General features: G+C 39.5%; 1 protein-coding gene across 1 annotated transcript in view; it reads right to left on the reverse strand.

Moving 5' to 3' along the window:
- Positions 1–1,122: 1,122 nt before the first annotated feature.
- Positions 1,123–19,800, reverse strand: part of Cntn5 (contactin 5) — a 1,215,881-nt gene continuing 1,197,203 nt past the window's right edge. The window contains exons 22-25 of the mRNA XM_057767831.1: positions 19,579–19,765; positions 19,050–19,162; positions 7,676–7,844; positions 1,123–2,661 (exon numbers count right to left, since the gene is read on the reverse strand). Coding sequence (XP_057623814.1) covers positions 2,561–2,661; positions 7,676–7,844; positions 19,050–19,162; positions 19,579–19,765 — 570 coding nt within the window. The 3' untranslated portion in view covers positions 1,123–2,560. The remainder of the gene's footprint in view (positions 2,662–7,675; positions 7,845–19,049; positions 19,163–19,578; positions 19,766–19,800) is intronic.

Below are 19,800 nucleotides of genomic sequence, written 5' to 3' on the forward strand. Positions count from 1 at the left end.
CTCCATTCCACCAGAGAAAAAGCTTTCTCAGTACTGTTGTTGAAAAATAATACTCCTTGATAAGAATGCTGTCTGTTTGCTACAAAATAACAAATATGGATACAGAAACGCAGATACAGTAAAAACCTGTTTTATTTTAAATAGGTTCATGATGCAAAATGCATATTTTGTGCATGTTGAGTAAAAATGTCCCACATATCTGACTTGTGTGAGATTGTGGCATCAGATGCTCTGGATCTCGATATTTGGGTAGAGATGCACCAGTGATTTGGGAATGTTGATTAATCAGAATCTGCCATGTTGTGACATTTTTATTTTCTAGGTTTCAGTTTAGGAAAATTTAGTTAAGAAGTTGATTCTTAAAGTTCTTCAGTAAGTCTAGAAGAAAACGTCAATAATAAATGAAGAAAATGTCTCAATTCACCAAATATGAAAAACATATTTTTTTAAAAAATACCATTCTACACTTTTTCAGATGCATGATTTGTTTCTGCAAGTGACACCATTCTTGGGGAAACCCATCTTTTGCTTTCTATTGGTGAAATTCAGCCTCTCCTATTCCCCAGGAGGCACATGAGAAAGGCCACGTGGTTTTATTATTCATAGGCTTGAATAGTCACTGTCTTAGTATTTACTGTAACAGTCTGTTGACTAAAACAATATTTCACATTGTCTTTCCTTTACTTAGAGCTGTCTAGGATACACTTTTATCCAAAGAAAATATGAATAACTGGCATACAGTCACACTACAATCTGAAAACGCTTTGAGGATTTTCAGGCTAGACACCCCAAACATCACTGAGTTAAGCACGGTATTTTCTTTCCTTTCCTTTCCTTTCCTTTCTTTCTTTCTTTCTTTCTTTCTTTCTTTCTTTCTTTCTCTCTCTCTCTCTCTCTCTCTCTCTCTCTCTCTCTTTCTCTCTCCCTCCCTCCCTGCCTCCCCCCCCCTCTCTCTCTCTCTCTCTCTTTCTTTCTTTCTTTCTTTCTTTCTTTCTTTCTTTCTTTCTTTCCTTCTTTCTCTCTCTCTCTCTCCCTCTCTCTCTCTCTCCTCTCCCTCCCTCCTTCCCCTCCCCTCCCTCCCTCCCTCCCTCCCTTCCTTCCTTCCTTCCTTCCTTCCTTCCTTCCTTCCTCTCTTTTTTTTGTTATTCATGATGCATACAAAGTTACTTAGATGATGGTAAGTCAGAGCAATAGAATCAAAGTTTCGTCCTCATATGAGCATTGCTCAAATAGCCAGCATCTCAGGGTTTTTCTGGAAAGTGAGGTTACTGTAAGTATTCTTTCTGGAATCTTCATAGATGTGATACCCACCCTTGTGCATCATTGCACACTTTGTCCTATCGATCATGAAGTAAGAGTATCTCACTTAGCTTTTCTGTGAACTATCTCTTACGTTGAATCTGAATCCTTAAATTAGTTAATGGGATTGTCTCTGAAGGCATGGAATCCAGCAATGCAGACTTTGGCTAGACTAGCTGAAGCCCTGTGGCAATGCCATGTTTCCACAACTCAGCTTTTAGTACATCATTGAACCTAGTAGAACCTCTTTATTACACAGTAGTTGGGAAGCATTTTTAGTGGCATATGATATACAGCAGTATCTAAAAGCTTAGATATTTTTGTTTGAATCATTTGCTTCGTTACTTTTTCCGTCAACTGTCTTCAAAATCATTTGCAATAAGAATAAAGCCTTGGACTCAATTCCATCTCCATGTTGACAGTGGGTGTAGAAAAGGGACATCCCTGCCGCATGCTCTTCTCCCTTTTATGTTTGCACCTGTGGCGTTTGCCATCACAGTTCTCAGCAGGCACTATTTCTGTGATGTCAAACTCTATTTTGGCATTAAACATGGACTGTATTTGCTATTAGGTCACATGTCACTCAATGGGAAACAAGAAATCAATTTGGACTCACTTTCTATTTAACTTCCTCTAATGTAAATTTCTACCTTAATACCTTACTCTCTGGGCACATGTAGAATCACCTATTGATAAACGTTGCTATTTTGCTATCCAGTCATACCATAGTTTTTGAGAATTCTTTTATGAATTTACCCTATCAAGGACCCCAATAACTGAAGAAATTTCATATTTCCTGCTGGCTTGGTGTAGAAGCAGTGATCTGATGGGAAGTTTGGAAAACACCAGACTCAGAGTCTTGAGAACATGTTACCTTCTTGGGTTTGCATTTGCTTTTGTGTAGGCTGATAAAGGCCACCTCTGTAACTGATGGATGGCATTCAGTCCCCAAATAGAAAGTCAAATTCCAACATATTAAAAAATTAAGAATACATCTGACAGAAATTACCTTTGCTTACAAAATTTCATTACATACAATCTGCATATTTTTATTGGACCAAGAACTGTCCTCTCCATTTACAAAATTCAAAGAGAAACCTGACGGGTAACTCATTCTCCCCCCAGCTCCTGAGAGTGCACTGTCTGTAGTCCCATACGTTCAAAACATTTCTCAGGATCCTGGGTCTCGGCTCTCTCTGCGCTCTGTCCACTGCTGCTTTCTCAAGCTAAAGCAAAGAAAAGCAAACTCCATGAGCAGCTTTCACCAGGAACTGGAAGGAAGCATCAAAGCCAAGGACAGTGTTACTGAGGACCACTTGGAGAGAGAGTGCAGGGTTGACTGAGCGCTCGTGATTTTCCCACCTGTGAATGAAAGAGAAGCCTCCAATGAAGCCAGTTTCTAAGAAACATTCTTACGTTGGTCTTCTGTCCCGGGCATTGTTCTGCTACGAAATAAGGCATTGTCTGAAGTCTCTGCCCCCAAAGTGAGGTCTGCAAAATGTGTTGAAAAGCTAACCATTTCTAACAAACAAATCTAACAAATGAGAACGGGCGATTTCCACTAGCAGTGCACAGGTAGGAAGTATTTTAAGGTCAAAGTATGAAATTATTGTATAGAGAATCAACAGTTCAATAACTGAAACAAAAATAATTAGGAAAAGTGTGATGTGACAAGAATTCATAATATTCCACAAATAACAAAATTTAATAATTATCTAGCATTCTTACATTTAGGGGAAGTTCTTTTATGAAATCAAATCATCATATGCAACTTAATGGATCGAACTACATGGTCTTAGTTTGATTGGTCTAAAGTGTTTCAAAAGCACCATATGCTTATAAACTAAGAACCATTTTAAGACAGTAACTTTAGGAATGGTTCTTCAAGCAAGAAGAATATTGAAATATCAGAGTCATTGACATAACTACTCCTTGCATGTCAAACATGGTAAAAAGTCCTTAACATATACTATCTTTGTTGATCCTTGTATCATTCATATGTGGTCCTCCTGCTGCAGATGAGAAAAAGTATTGCTTAACAATTAGTGAAAAAAAAGAGTTCATGAATTTGAAGGAGAACAAGGAGGGGTGTAAAGAAAGGTCTGGAGGGAATAAAGGTAAGGGAGAAATGTAATTATATTATAACCTAAAAATGAAAGAATAAAGAAAACAAAAGGCGATGAATGTGGTTTAGATACTGAGCTGGCGATTTGTAGGTCCAGATGCTCTCCTGGATTGTGTCTCAAAACAATGACTTAGTTTCCGCTCTTGTTGCTGTGATAAAATCACTTTGACAAAAGGCAATTTAGGGAAGAAATGGTTTTATTTATTTTGGCTTACATGTCTAGACTACAGGTCACTGTTGCAGAGAAGTCAAGGTGGCAGCAACCTGATACAGCTACCACACCACATTCACAGTTAACAGCCAAGTAAGTGCAGTGTGCCTACTCATCACATCATGCCTCTCCTACAGAGTCCAGGACTTCTATCTAGGATATGCTGCTGCACCAAATAGACTGAGTCTTTCCACACCAATCATCAACCATGACAGTTCCCCACAGACATACTTACAGGACAACAAGTCTTCATTAACACTATCTTTCCAAGTGACTCGATAATATATTTAGTTGACAAAAATTATCACAGTGACAGACTCTGGGTATAAACATAAGAATAAGAATTCAAACAATTACCTAAATCTTCAATCTTCTTACAAGCTAGCTTTGCTAGTCAGATGAGTGCAATGACAAAACGAAAGATAGCGAACTTTAATTTATTCCCAACATACTTCAGTGCAAAAGAATAACTTTACTGATAAACCACATGTGTAAACATCCACGCATCCACACCCACACAGAAGGTAAGTCTTCATTTCTTTGTCAGTTTTTGTTACTAATGCAATAGTAAAGATCATTAAAATTTTGGAGCATTTTGAGTAATTTCCTATTGTGAAAAATGTATTGATTACAAAGTTCATGGCCACTTCTGAGTTATGACAAGGAAAGTAATTTAGATGAGAGACCTCGATGGAGTAGCATGCACATTTGGACTAACTAAAGCATGCCCACACATCTTTAATTAGTTTGGAAATAGCTGTGTTAAAAGTATTGATGATCCTGTATAGTCGTCTTTAAAGATGCTGAGTAGTCTTCCTTTCACGTTCTAAATCAAACACACTAATTAGATATGTTATCTTACCACAGCCAAATAAACAAGAGAGAAACCCAAGCACAAAACAGCACTACTGGGGGATAAGATCTACCTCATCTGTGAAGCTGTCCAGCTGTTTTACTTGAACAAGCCATTTCAACTTCTTAAGCATTTGTTTTTGACAATGTAAGAATGAAACTAAGCCTCAGTTAGGTTTTATGGGGCTAAGTTAGATATAATTATGAGATTTCACTTTATTGAAATTTAGAAACTGGTAATTGCCCAAATGCTATTAACTACAACATAAAAATTGTTATTTCATAGATATTACAAGTTAATTAAAATATAAATGTGAAAACAATATCTGTGTAAATATTTCCAAACTGTTCAAATGACTCAAAAGGATCTGTATTTGAGTGAAAAGGAACTTCTCAGACTCAGCATAATGAAATTCTTGACTCAAAAGATGCTGTGGTCAATGGGGAATGACCCAAAAGGTGAGTATCTTGGAACACAAGCATGAGGTACTAAGTTTGGATCTCTAGCACACATATGAAAGCACACTTATGGTGGGGTGCATCTGTGATTTTAATCCTGTGTGGCTATAGAGGTGGATGCTGTGGATCTCTGTGGGAAGCAGTGGTGAGCCAATCTGGCCAATAGAGCAAACTCTAGGTAAAGCGAGAAACCCTGTCTTCAAAGAAAGGTGGAGTTCATGTGAGAAATGGTGCTGTCGTATGTGGAATGCATTGTTTTTCAATAGTTATCCACAGTTTGCCCCTTCCAATCTCTCTTCCCAGTCTTCTGCAGTGATCTCTATTGGCTGAGGAAAGTCTAATTTCTTCAGAGATGTGGTCCTTGCTAAGCCTCCCTATTCTTCTGTAGATGGTCCCACACCCCTGTACAACTTTGCAGCACTAAGTAGACTCAGTGAGTTTTAAAATAGAGCATCTAAAGTTAGAAAAAGGGGAGTAGGAGCTGGATGTGAAAAAACTTCAATATACATTTATATTTCATATATTATATTTCATTTATGTTTCTTATATATATGAAATTATCAAGCAATACATAGAAAAGTGGAAGAGTGTGGTGTGTGGTTGTTTGAATAAGAAGGGCCCTCATAGGCTCATAGGTTTGAATGCCTGGTCGCCAGGGTGTGGGGCTTTTGAAGTGGTTAATAGGTGGCACCTTGTTGGAGTAGGTATGGTCTTATTGGGAAGTGTGTCACTGGAGGTTGGCTTTGATGTTTCAAGGGCCCAAGCCCACACTTGTCTCTCTCTCTTCCTGCTGCCTATGGATTTGGATAAAGAATTCTCAACTTCTCTAGCAACATGTCTGCCTGTGTACCACCATGCCCCCTGCCATGGTGATAATGAACTAAACCTCTAAACCTGTAAGCAAGTTTCAATTAAGGGCTTTCTTTTATAAGAGTAGCCTTGGTCACTGTGTCTCTTCACAGAAATAGAACTCTGAGAACACAGAGAGCAGTAGAGGAAGACACTTGACATCAACCTTGGTTTTTCACATGTGCACACACACATGCACACATCAAAATATACACATACACACAAATATACACATAGACATGCACAGACACATAGAAGCACACACAGATGTGTTTGTGCACACACACACACACACACACACACACTTCACACACTTAGTTGGAGGACCTAAATGGAAAACATCTTTTGTAATATCAGGATATCAGGAACAGGATGAAGGTCAGCAAATACTTGTAATGTTGTTAAGAGAAGCTTACCAATACAGAAAAGGAGGCTTTTTTAATCTTTTAATTGTGAAGAAAACTTTTTGTGTGATTTCAAAGTATGTTAATTCTTAGACCTTTTCATCTAGTTATACAATAAAGAGATATTTCCCCCCATTTTATGAATGTCTTTTATTTTATGGTTTTCTGTTTTGTTTTAATTTCTTGAGCTAAAGTTTCTCCGTACAGGCCTGGCTCTTCTGGACTGTCGGACTTTGAACTCAGGGATCTGACTGCCTCTGTCTCCTGAGTGCTAGAACTAAAGGTGTGCACCACCACACTTGGCTTTGTTTTTTTTTTTTTCATTTTAAAGTAACTTTTGAATATATATATATATATATATATTCAGATTAGTGGATTTTTAAACATTTTTGCACAACTATTTGTTACTTATTTTACTTATGAAGCTTTCTATCATCTATCTAGCTATCATCTATCAATCATCTATCTCTCTGCCTATCATCTCTCAATCTGTATTTTCCCTCAGTGATTTGAGGTGATTTGAGATGATTACTGAAGACCTGATGTGCTCTTTCCCTTAAACATAAGGCATTAGATTTTCGTTTTAAATATAACGCATTTTATTTTTTTAAGTGCAACATTTTTATTCTTGGTCTAGTAATTTCATGCACACACACAATGCATTCTGTTTATATTCAACCTTAATTTTTTTTAAAAACAACAAATCTTCAGTACAGCCTTTCAAAGGGAGAAACTGATGCTGAGCTGGATGCGAGGCCCTTGTCAGTCATGCTCTGTAGTTATGGAAGCTTTCATTTACAAATGAGGATTAATCAAGTGATGTGTCAAAAGTTTTTCCTTAAGATTCAGTGCTGTCCTTTGCTCAGCTATAGTTACTATCAATCTCATTTTATAATGTCAAAATAGAGCCACAAACAGTGCCTCTGGTCTGGCTCTATATGACGAGTATATTAATAAGGTAAGTCACATGCAGAGCCTTCTATGATATCACTAGGCATGTATTTGGAAGTTGGGAATTGCTGCCCAATAAGTAATACATGCAATCAACTATTAAGTGCTAATAATAAAATTGACAACCACAATATATCATTGGTTTAGAAGCCAATAAATAATCATTATTAATTTTAACCACTTTTTATAAGTTCCCTCTTATTTCATAGGATGATCATGATAACAGAGAATCAGGTATGTAAAAAACTAGTATCTGTATAAACACAGTTTCAAACCCAAGTGGCCAGGCACTGCTTAGCCCGGGTCAGGCAAAGAATTGTATAAGAATAACATCCTGATGTAAACATCATCTGCTTTCTAGGTTGTAGGTATTATTTATGCTAATTGCAGAATGGTATGGAATTCAATGAAGAGAAACCCCTCAAATATTTCTGAATTCTGCCATCTACCCTTCAATATCAAGTAGATTTAGACCCTACTGCATTGGTGAAGTCCATCAGATTGAACCTGCTGTATCAGACTTACCTGAATATGAAGGTACCCTAATTTGGGTGCTAGCTGTTCCATCCCCTCCTTCACTGTATGCTCGAACTTCAATAATGTAGACTCCAGCCTCAGGGAGAGGTACTACAGCTTGAGGTTTCTGTGTTTCAATAACTTGAACTTTACTGTGACCCTCCTGCCTATAAAAAACCTGTAAACAATAATAGAGACTTGAATGATTTGTTATTCAATTGAATACTGCAAATGTTTATTGACTGCCAACTACATATTGCTCTCTGTGATAGGCACAGGGCTCCTCAGCTTTGATCCATAGGTAAATGTGCTGCAGTCATAACACACTGTGATGGAAGAGTAGATGGGGCAATAGCCATGTAGAACGGAACGTGATCTGTCTAGAGAGTAAGGGAAGACTTTATGGGAGAGGCCGTGCCTAAGCCAAGTGTTTGAAGGGAAACTGGAAGCAGACATGGTGGTTCTCACCAGTTAGCTGAGTACTTAAAGTGCTGCAGAAAGATTGTCCTTAGTTCAAAACCATCCTGAGCTACTTTGACAAACTCTGTCTCAAAAAAAAAATCGAAAATAAATACAGAACTTAACAGATGAAGATTTTCAGATATGAAAATAGAGAAGGATAAAAATAGAAAAGAAAAAAATCCAAAACCTTTTAAATAGTAAGAAACTATGGTATCCATGCAACGGATAGAATACATGGGAAACAAGAGCAAGAGAAATAAGATTATAGAAGCAGATAGGAAGCCAGTCATGAGTAAAAGTTGGAGCCTGATCCTTGAAAAGAGTAGTGTACAGAACACAAGCTCATGTTCCCCAGGTCCACAACACATCCTCGGATATCAGAGACACAGTTATTAGTGCAATTGGGGGTGCTGTGTACTATAACATGATGCGTGCCTGGAGATACTACAGTGCACAGAATGGCTGGGAAGCTCCTTGCATGGAAAGGTATAAAGAAATACATTGCTAAGTATTGAAAATAAAACCATCTAATAAATGACCATCAGAGTCAAAACTTCATTTTCCATTTTATCAGAATTCACAGACTGTTGAACTTGTGTTTGGATGACAGTGTATTGCAGAGTTGACATTTTTCGACATGTGTCCATAATTGCATAATTAAAAATATGGCATGGAGAACAGATACACAAGTCTGCACACAGTATTATCTGGGCTGCTGCACAACTGAGGCTGCAGAAGCAGGGAGATCATTACAGAAGGCTGTGGCTGGTTAGTTTAGGAATTTCCTTAGAGGCTGGTATTAGTGCATTGATCACTTTCTAACTATCTGCTATGCAATGCTTTTCTTATGCTTTTGCTTCCAATAATAGTTTAGTATAATTGGAGGGGTATAACAGCCACACAACAGCAGCTAAGATACATTAAGTGCATTTTTATTTATTTTCATTGTTTTTTTTCATTTTCATAATTATTGGTGTTATGATTCCTTTGCCTAATGGGACTAGCACAGGCTCAGACATTATGCAAATGTGGGTTCAAAACAGTCTTCTTTGAAACCAAACCAAGCCAATCTCCCACAGCTTCCTGACTGGGTAAGTTACTCACCTTTCCTAACCTGAATCCACTCTTTTGTTTGTGGAAATAATACCTCTTATTTCATGGTTTTGTTGAGTGAACTAAAGGGGCAAGAGCGTATGAAAAGAATTGAGAATGAGTCCTGGTGCCTACAAGCTTAGTAAGAGAAAGTCATTCCTATTACTACCATTTTTGCCTGCCAGTGGAATGGTGTTTTAATTGAAGCAAGATAAATCACTCATGTGCACACACACACACACACACAAAACACACATGCACATGCACCACAGTGTTCACATAGAAAACATGTTTTGGGTGTGAACTAACTTGCATGCAGCAATGTAAACCCCAGAAAAGCAGAATCGTGGGTGGGAGGTGTGCAGGTTTGTGTGTATGTGAGTGCAGAGCCCAGAGGCCAGCCTGGGGCTGCTATTTCTCAAGAGCCGTCCACCATAGTTTTGTGACACAGAATTTCATCAGGACCACAGGCTCACATATTCAGATGGGCTGCTTGACCCAAGGGCCACCTCCTCAGATGCCTGGCTTTTTTCAGTGGGTTCTCAGAATCTAACTGAGGTCCCCACGTTGTATGGCACTTTACTGTCTGAATCATCTCTCAGATCTCAAAGCAGCATTTTATGATTGAGTCAGGGTCTCACTATTTAGCCTTTGTTAGCCTGGGACTCACTTGTAAACTGGATGATCTTGAACTCACAGAGTTCTGCCTGCCTCCTCCTCTAGGTGCTGGAATTAATGCATATGCCACCACAGCCAGTTCCAAGGGAGTATTTTATATGATGCTGCATTAAGTGACGTGATTTTTCTTTGCTTTTATGTTACACACATTCCATTCATTCTCAGATCTCAATTTGTTTCTGGGTCTGTAGGAAACTGCCTGTTTGAGTATGTAGTACTTTATAGTTCTGTGTACTTAAATTCTTTCTGGAAAAAAGATGGCATAGCTTGAATAGACATTCAAAATTATGTGCACATTTCTATGTCCTTATCTGACCCAGCACCATGCTTGGGTCTTATCCGTCAGAGAACCCATAGGTGCTTAGCTTCTTGACGCAATCTAATAACAGAGATAAATATGCAGTTCCAGTGGGAGAACAGCAATGCACAGAACGATTGCTTAGATTTGGCGAATTCTGAGAGACGGCTACAGGGGTTTCTTTAGGCTCAAAAATCACAAATTTATCACAATTCATTATTCTTATTTTGACTGTAACATAGTTATGAATTACAATCCTATCATCTGCATGTAGTGATTAGAATCAAATTTATGAGAATGGAGATCTATGTAGCTTGGTAAGGAATGGCAGAGCAGTGACTATTTCCAAAGACATGGTTAATATGGTTCAGTATATTACAACTTTTATGACAGTGAAAGATGCAACCAACAATGCATAACTCACATTGCTATAAAGAATAGAGATGGAGGAAAACTTGTGGGTCAGGGTGAGATTTAGGAACAGAAGGTAGAAACAGCAAAAAATTTATTAAAAATCAGCTAGTAGCTTCAGAAAGAGTCTGAGATTAAGTGTGGCTTTTATTGGTGCGTAGGAAGAAGTAATACACACCAGCAAAGACGTCTGCTAAATAAAAAGTCAACTAAACCAGTCGTTAATCTTCAGCACTTTGGAGCATCTTGGCCCAGCTGGAAGACCTGATTTAGAAAAATGAATAAAAAATTGTGTCTCCTGGGAAGGTCCCACAGCAAATTCCCTGTTCCTCCTGCCTCTGACAATCTCTCCACTCCTATTCCACAATGATTACTGAGCCTTAAAAGGAAATACAGGAGTTATAGACTGTGCTCCATATCTCTGCAAGTTGAATGTTGTGGTTTTCTGTAATGGTCTCTGTCTGTCAAAAGGAGAAGTTAATTCAGTTAACACTGAATGAGGACTACACTTATCTGTAGGTATTAGGACCCACTATTACCATTGAAAGAAAAAAAAAGCAAAATACAAAAATAAAATAATGCCAAAATACAAGTGTATACATATAGTTTCAAGACACTCATTATATTTTATTTCCATTCCTTAACTCTCAAGAGACCAACATAGAACCAGTAAGGTCTTTGGGACCTATTTCTACAGAACATTCTTTATCATATCCCCAAGTTTGCCTTATAAGTCTAGAAAAACACAATGGAGTCTACACAGCAGAAAAAAATGACATCATGAAAATTTCAGGCAAATAGATGGAGCTAGAAAAGATTTTGAGTGAGGTAATCCAGACCCAGAAAGACAAATATCACATGTACTCACTCATAAGTGGTTTTAAAACATAAAGCAAAGAAAACCAGCCTAAAAATCACAATCCCCAAAACCTAGACAAAAATTAGGACCCTAAGAGAAACATACATTGAATCTAATCTACATGGGAAGTAGAAAAAGACAAGATCTTCTTAGTAAATTGGGAGCATGGGGACCAATGGGAGGGGTTGAAGGGGAGGAAAGAGGCAGAGAGAGAAGCAGAGAAAAATGTAGAGCTCAATTGCTGGAGGAAGATGCATAGCTAACAACTACCTGCCTACTGGGGCGTGGCCTCATAGACTATTTAACTGGATGTGGGAGCGCATCCAGCCCTCTTCCTCTCTGCATTTCCCCCCTGGACCCCGGTTTTCCTGGTTCTTTAACCATCGTTCAAGCAGATAATCCTGATTTATAAGTTTTATCTATTAATAAATACCTGTATTTTTCTTAGTTCTGTAAAAATAAATAAGAAATGTAAAAAGACTAAAGAATTATAAAGACATGGCAATACTAGTTACTGACACTAAGGAGGCTTAGGAGTTCTTCAACAATCTGGGCATTTCTAGATTGGCAGTTACACTGACAGCTATCTTTATTCATAAAACTCATTGCCTACTGTAATGTCAGGATGAGTTTCAAATTCTTATTAAGAAACAAACAAGAGTATTAGATTATCCAAATAAATGATTCTAATAAAATTTTAATTGGTATTGTTACTGTTTCAAAAACTGATTGCATTTCATTTATTTCTTGTCTACACACGTGTGTGTGTGTGTGTGTGTACTTGCAAGCACATATGGTACATGTGTAGAGGTCAGATATCAACCTGAGAAGTTGGTTCTTTCCTTCCAGTATGTGGGTCTCATGGGCAGAACTAAGGTTGATAGCCTTGGCCATAAGCCCCTTTGCTGCACCATTTTGCCAGCCCGGTACTGCTATTCTTAAAAGGAAATGGCTGTTTTCTAAGCACACGGTGGTATTAGGTCAGTATGCAGAAAATACAATGAAAATGTGTATATGATGCCTTCAGATGCCCCTGAGAAGTTGGCATCCTGTGAAGGGGAAGGCCATTTCTCAGCTTTGTACCTTGTGAAAAGTTGATGGGACCAATGGTATGAGCTAAACCCTATGAAGCCCAAGGGATAAGAAGGTAGGTGAAGCAAGACACACGGCAGGTAGATAAGTAGCTGAGCGCAGCCATGCATTCCTGTATCCCAGTAGCTGGGAGGTTGTGAGCATTAGGAGTTGGACTAGGTGAACGAAACAAGGTCAACGTGGGATGCTTAACAAGACTGTTTCAAAAGCAAAGAGAAACTTCCAGAAACTTTTGAAAGACAAGTTTGTAAGTACAAGTAAAACTGGCTGTGGCGTAAGTAACAGAACTTTAGAAGTCACTTCTTGCTGACACTTGTGGGCACTCCCTCCTTCCTCACATGCTATACCAGTTGCTTTTTGTCAACTTGATATAGGCTATAGTTGAGGAGAGAACCTCACTTGAGAGGGTGACTGTATCAGAGTGAACCATAAGCAAGTTAATGGGACATTTCCTTGATTGTTTGTTGATACAGGAGGACTTATCCTGTTCTGGGCAGTTCCACCTCTGGAAAGGTTGTCCTCGGCTGTCTAAAAAGGGAAACTGAGCAGGCCTTGAGGGAAAAACCAGAAAGCTGCTTATTTCTGTGGATGGGTCTGACTCACTTCCTGCCTCCTGGCTCCTTCTCTGAGTCCCTGTCCTGGCTCTCTTCAATGACAGACTATGATATGGCTGTGTAAGCTGAAGGGAACACTTTCCTTAGAAAGATGCTCTGATCATGATTTTATTACAATAGGAAACTAAGTACCACACCCATCTCCCCAACGTTTCTACACAAGTCTCCATCTATATAATACTTGAGTTATTTCTATTTTATGTTTTAAAAAAGAGACTTTGTTTTAAACAACATTGAATATAATCAAATGTATATGGCATAATGACACTGTGTACTTTTCCTGAGTAAGTATACCATTCTATGAGGCTCTACACTGTCAAATATGCAAGAGGTAGAGGTTTTTTAATTGGAATGGATATAGAATGAAAGAAAAACTATAAAAATGTAGGAAATCAAAGCCATAGACTGTCATGTTCATTAACTCATAAACTCCTGAGGAAATGGAAAAGTGTGGGTGTGAGCATTCCCATTGCATCAGATGTGAAATAACTCTTGGTGCACATAACTCGCAGGCGGTAGAAAGTATTAGCTGACCACTAAATTGTCATAAGCAAAGGAGAATCTCTAGGTACGTGAAAGGACCATTTGATAATCAGTAACCTTTTACCTAATTAATATCTACTCTTCCTACCTTGAATAGGATGGGAACGTAGAGAGAGGAAACACAGGAAAGGGAATTTTAATCTAGAAAAGAAGATTTTTTAGGTGTAGGTTGGATACTGTAAACATTTGCCTCCTGGTTTGCAGCCCGAGGCTCTTGTCTTGAATTCTTTCTGACAACCTGTGTCTTCTCTGAGTGGGCACCTTCTCTAGCGAGGAGGAGGACTTTGTACAAGCAAAAGCATACCCCCACTCAACTTTCTTGAATAACAAAGCACCTCTGTTTTGAATTTTCCAAGAACACCAGGAACAGCTTCTGATTTACTAGATAAGAATGGCCAAGATGACCACATGGAAAAAGAAATGTCTGCTGTGTTCTGTTCTATTCTGTAGATCTTCCGTGAGTACGGAGAGGTAGGTAGTGTGCCAAGACACTGGTGTCACTCTTGACCTGGCAGCAGGATTTCTGGCATCCAGTTAGAATAACCTAGGAGGTGATGCTCCCCACCTCACCTGAGTGACAGTTAAGTGTGCATGTCTTCCCTACAATGACATGGATAGATGTCTAACCACTGCCCGAAGACAGTTGCCTAGACGCATTACTCCTCAGAGCCATATTCCAAGTATGCGTTCTCTGGGTTATGTCTCTTTGTTATATTCTCAGCTGTGGTTTCTAGCTACATTCCTGTTTCATGGTGCCTGTGTCAGGAGAACCCTGCACTAAGACCACTGAACACTGTGAAGGCTTCTTATCAAGGGATCCTTTGCATCCACAGTTATCCTAAGCACTATTCCATTAGCTGAGGTTCTAATAATAGTAGCAAACAGGTGAGTGAGAAGGGCTGGCTCTGTATGTCATTGGTAGCTTCATTTATGCAGCTCTTCTGTCTCAGGGATAAGGGTGTGGAACTCCTTCAAGAAAATGAAAACGAAAATAACATCTTATAAGGTAGACCTACTTTTGTGGGTTTATACGGCTAAGATGAGCTATGTTGGAGGCTCTACCCAGCAAGAAGGTGTGTGTGGTCTTCACCATGAGAAAACAGGAATTGTCCATTTTCTTTTTTAACATATTTAATGTTTCTCACCTAGTAATCTCCTCAATAGAAAAATAATAGCATCAATTTTTCAATATATGCTGCAGAAACATAGAACTATTTTGTGCAAATTATCTAATTCTTAAAATAATACTGTAACACATATATTGCTAATTCCATTTTTATCAGTTTTGACTGAATAAAAAATGGAACTCGGGGAGGTTAAGAAACATATTCAAAATTATGCAAGTAGGATTTGAACTGAAGTCTGTCTGATTTAGAAGCCAATGATCTCTGTCTGTCATATCACAACACATCAGAAAGTCATGCTGAAAAAACACATGTTGTTTTGTAAGATCCACAGATGAATAATTGCATGAGATATTTCTGGCTGGATTGAAAATATTTTGAATGAATTGAATGAATTTATTCAGCTCTCCAAAGGGTGTTGAGGATGAGTGTTCTTGCCCATTGTTGGGAAACCACATATAGAGTATTGGGGTGGAGCAATTTCAGACACAGTGGATTGAAGTGATAACAAAGAGTTCAGTGTCACTGGGATGCTGGTTAATTTCATTGCTAATTTGACACAGTCAGAATCACCTGGGAAGAGAGTCTCAATAAGGAATTGTCAAGATCAAGTTGGCCTGTGGACATGTTGACATGGGGATTGATAGTTGATGTCGAAGGATCCAACCATTTATAGGCCACACTATTCCTTAGGCAGGGGTTCCTAGAGAAGCTAAATAAGAAGGTGAACCCAAAGAAAACATATAGCTATCCTCCTGGATATTGGAAGTAGACAAGATTGCTGGGCAAAAATTGGGAACTGGGGAATGGGGTGGGATTGGGGAAAGGGGAGATGGGGAGAGACAAGTGAGAAGGGGAGGATGGGGAGAGCTTGGGGGAATGGGATGGTTGGGATAATGGAAGGATGGATATGGGATCAGGAAAGTATATATCTTAATTAATGGAGCCATTTTAGGGTTGGCAAGAGCCAACTCTAGAGAGGTTCCCAGGGGTCCAACTAGGTCCTTGGGCAGCTGAGGAGAGAGAGTCTAAAATGTCCCGATCCTATAGCCATACTAATGAATATCTTGCGTATCACCATAGAACCTTCATCTGGTGATGGATGGAGATAGAGACAGAGACCCACATTGGAGCAATGAATTGAGCTCCCAAGGTCCAAATGAGGAACAGAAGGAGGGAGAACATGAGCAAGGAAGTCAGGACCGCTAGGGGTGCACCCACCCACTGAGACAGTGGGGCTGATCTATTGGGAGCTCACCAAGGCCAACTGGACTAAGACTGAAAAAGCATGGGATAAAACCAGACTCTCTGAATATGGTGGACAATGAGGGCTGCTGAGAAACCAAGGACAATGGCACTGGGTTTTGATCCTACTGCATGTACTAGCTTTGTGGGAGCCTAGCCTGTTTGGATGCTCACCTTCCTAGACCTGGATGAAGGGGGGAGGACCTTGGACTGCCCACAGGGCAGGAAACCCTAACTGCTCTTAGGACTGGAGAGGGAGGGGGAGGGAAGTGGGGCATGGGGAGTGGGGGTGGGGGGGAGAGGAAAGGGAGGCGGGGAGGAGGCGGAAATTTTTTAATAAAAAAAATAGAAGTATAGTCGAAAGGAATGTACCAGAAAGAAAGCAAGCAAGGGACTATACATTTATCTTTCTCTGGTCTTAATTGTGGATATAATGTTTCAAGTTCCTGCTTTGGCCTCTCCTGTACAGCAGAAATGTAATTCCGAATGCACTTTCTTCTTTAAGTCTGGTATTGTGTTACAGCTACTGATTTAGAATTGTTGGGGAGCTGTGGACCCCCCTACCATGGTTTCTTTAGTCATTTGGAACTTAGGCTCACTGGAGAGGCACCTAAGCCACCAACCTCCTTGGTGGTCACATGATTTTATTATTTTTTTTTAAAAAAAGAATTGTACATTGCCCTTCTAGTTCATAAGGCTATTTGTCTACTTTTTTTATGCTGTTGGGTTTGTTTCTGAATGGTCTGTCACCATTCTGAAATACTATTTCTCTTAGTGTTGAAGAGCATATCTGCCCTGAATGGTGAGTTCAAAGGATATAATCTGTTGGGGAGAGATGTGGAAATGAGGGAGCTTATGAAATGACCCAGAAAATGACCCATCTACCCATTAAAGATGCAATTATATGTTTCTGAAGAATTGTGTCAGATCTGTGTATATGTGTGCATGCTTCAGTGTAAGACTGTGATCAGTATTAATTTCAGTGGAGAAACACTGTAGTATTTACCACTATATACAGTCAGTCGTTCGTGCATATATATAGATGGATATTGCATTTGTAACTGTATCTGTTGATAAGTTTCAAATTTTTGCTATTTCATGCACAAAATATTTTATCATTTCTGATAGGAAGCTTATACTATCATGGTTTTCAGTCTAAACACCATCATTAAAAAAACAATTTCAGACCTATTATAAATAATATTCAACTCGTAATTCTGTACAGAGTTTAATATTAAAACCTGATGATATGATCCAAAAGTTAGATATTGAGGTACATCATATATATTTTTAAACAAAGTTGTTTCTCGGCGTGAGTAGAGGTTCCCACTCCCGGATCTCCTATAACCTGGACAAGAAGCCTGTGGAATGTGCCTTTTGCAGCATGTGTCTCTCTCCATGGACTCTTTCCTATTTAATTTGCTGACCCAGCATTTTATTCCTCTTTTGTTGTATTTTTTTAACAGAAAATTACCCTATTTAGTCTTAGAAGTCCAGGCTTTTGTCATCTGCCAACGAAGTTTGTTGGAAAGACACGGTCAGGATCCTCCATGGGGCACCGAGTGCTACAGGCTATTTTCACGTGAATTGTTTATCTGAATTCAGGGAATTAATGCTTTTTCTAATCATTTCTTTCCTATGCCTTGCAGATTTGGAATTGAGTTTGACCACTGCTTTACACACTACCAGAATGCACTCTGTCTAAGAAATAGACCCAGTACGATCAAAGATCTTCCACATAACCCAGCTATTTGGCCCTGAGTAATTAATGAAAAGGTGTTTCTAGGTTGAGGTATCTCAGAGGGAATTGCACAGGGCTGGTGACTACAATACTATTCATGATAGATAAATTATGAATCCAGCCTAGGTGTTCAACTGCAAAAAAATGGATGAGGAAAGTATACAGAAAGGAATTTTCTTTTCTTTATGCCATTTGCAGGAAAATGGATTCCATTGGAAAGAATTGTGTTAAGCAAGTTAAGTCAACTGCAGAAGGATAACTACTATATCTGTAATCCCACTTGTGGTTCACAGATTCTGAAAAGGTTTTGGACCCCATAAACCTCTCCACTGATGCAGTAATCCAAATCAAACCAAATTAGAAAAAGCCCAGATTTAATGGATACACACACTCCAGGGTGGCTTTCCAGCCCCCCAGAGAGGAGCCAGGGGAAGGAAGACGGGGAAAACCACATGTATGTTCTCTGGGAGGCAGTTTAAATACCCTATGGGAGTAGTCTTGAGCATCCCTGGGGGGGGGGTGTTATTGTTTGAAGGCCATTCTCGGAGGTGGAGTCTGGACTGCGGCTACTCCCGGGGAGGGGCTTGGGATGGAACTTTTACTGAAACATTCCAGACTCTTTGAGTATATGAATGTCAGGAGATGGGGTGATGCTTCCACCCAAACAGATTCCTCTATAGAGAAATATAAAACGATACATGTATATAGGAGAATAAACTAGAAGTAACATCATCTAGGGAAGTGGTCTTTAATCAGTGGTCAGTGGGTCTCGATTCCTTTGGGAGTTAAATAACCATTTCACAGAGGTCACACATTAGATGTCCTGCATACCAGATGCTTACATTGTGATTCATAGCAAAAGCAAAATTACAGTTATGAGGTATCAATGAAATAGTTGTATGGTGGGAGGCCACAGCATGAGGAACCATGTTTAAAGGGTCTCGGCACTAGAAATGTTGAGAAGAACTGGTTTAGGGGGATAGAGAGGATCCGTGAGAAAAGGATGGGTGAGCGAATGGAGGCTGGGGGTAAGAGGGAAGGAGGCCCAATCTGTAATACATACATCTATACAAGCTTCAAAAACCACATCTGTGAAGAATAAAAGACCATCGAGAAAACAGAAATGGTTATCAGAGGATTCTTGATGCCCCATTCATGAGCCACTCTTGCAGTAACGACAGTTTTCGAGATGTGTTTATGTTCAAAGAACGAATAGATACTAACCTTATAGCCCATGACTTCAGACTCATTGGCTAAAGGTCTGACTGGCTCCCAGTCTAGGGAAACCTGGGACCCCTGCTGCTCCCACCTGAGGTTGCCAGGAGGCTCGCTTGGGGCTGTAAGACAAAAAGGGAAGTGAACTGATAAGCCCCGAAAGCACTTCTTCATTTCAGTCCTGAGAATTTCTGTGCTGTGTCTGGTCGGTGGCTGGTGCCAAAAGCTTCCCCCAGCTGGAGTCGGATGAGGAGGGCTTTGCTCCAGGAGTGCCATTTTAGTAGCTACTCCACTGAGCTTTTGAACTGGAATCCTTTTATCTCCCTTCTGCGTCAAAATCGCTTAGCCTTGTTTCACAGGATGATAACCTTTACAAACTGTGAATGCAAAATTATTTTTGAGCTGGTTTTGGAATTCAGATCGCAGCACTGAAGCAAGACTCCCTTTCGACTCCACTTGTTATGCACCTCGTGCGCCTCTGATCATGTGGCTTGCAGAAGCCTGTAAAGATGTTCACACAAAAGCTCAGGTCACTTACGGTGTCTCTTGGTGGCGGCACTCACTTCCCCGCTGGGTGGCCCATATCCTGCTCCATTGTAAGCCCTGACTGAGAGGTGATAGAGAGTGTCTCCTTCCAATCCTGTCAACATGACGAATGACTCATTCCCTCTGGTTCTCACTGTTTCTGCAGAGTCTTCTGGCTCCATATCTTTCCAGTAACCAATCTGTCAATACATTATCACAAGATAAATTAATTTTA

The sequence above is a fragment of the Chionomys nivalis genome, chromosome 4, assembly GCF_950005125.1.
Source record: "Chionomys nivalis chromosome 4, mChiNiv1.1, whole genome shotgun sequence".
Classification (NCBI taxonomy): domain Eukaryota; kingdom Metazoa; phylum Chordata; class Mammalia; order Rodentia; family Cricetidae; genus Chionomys; species Chionomys nivalis.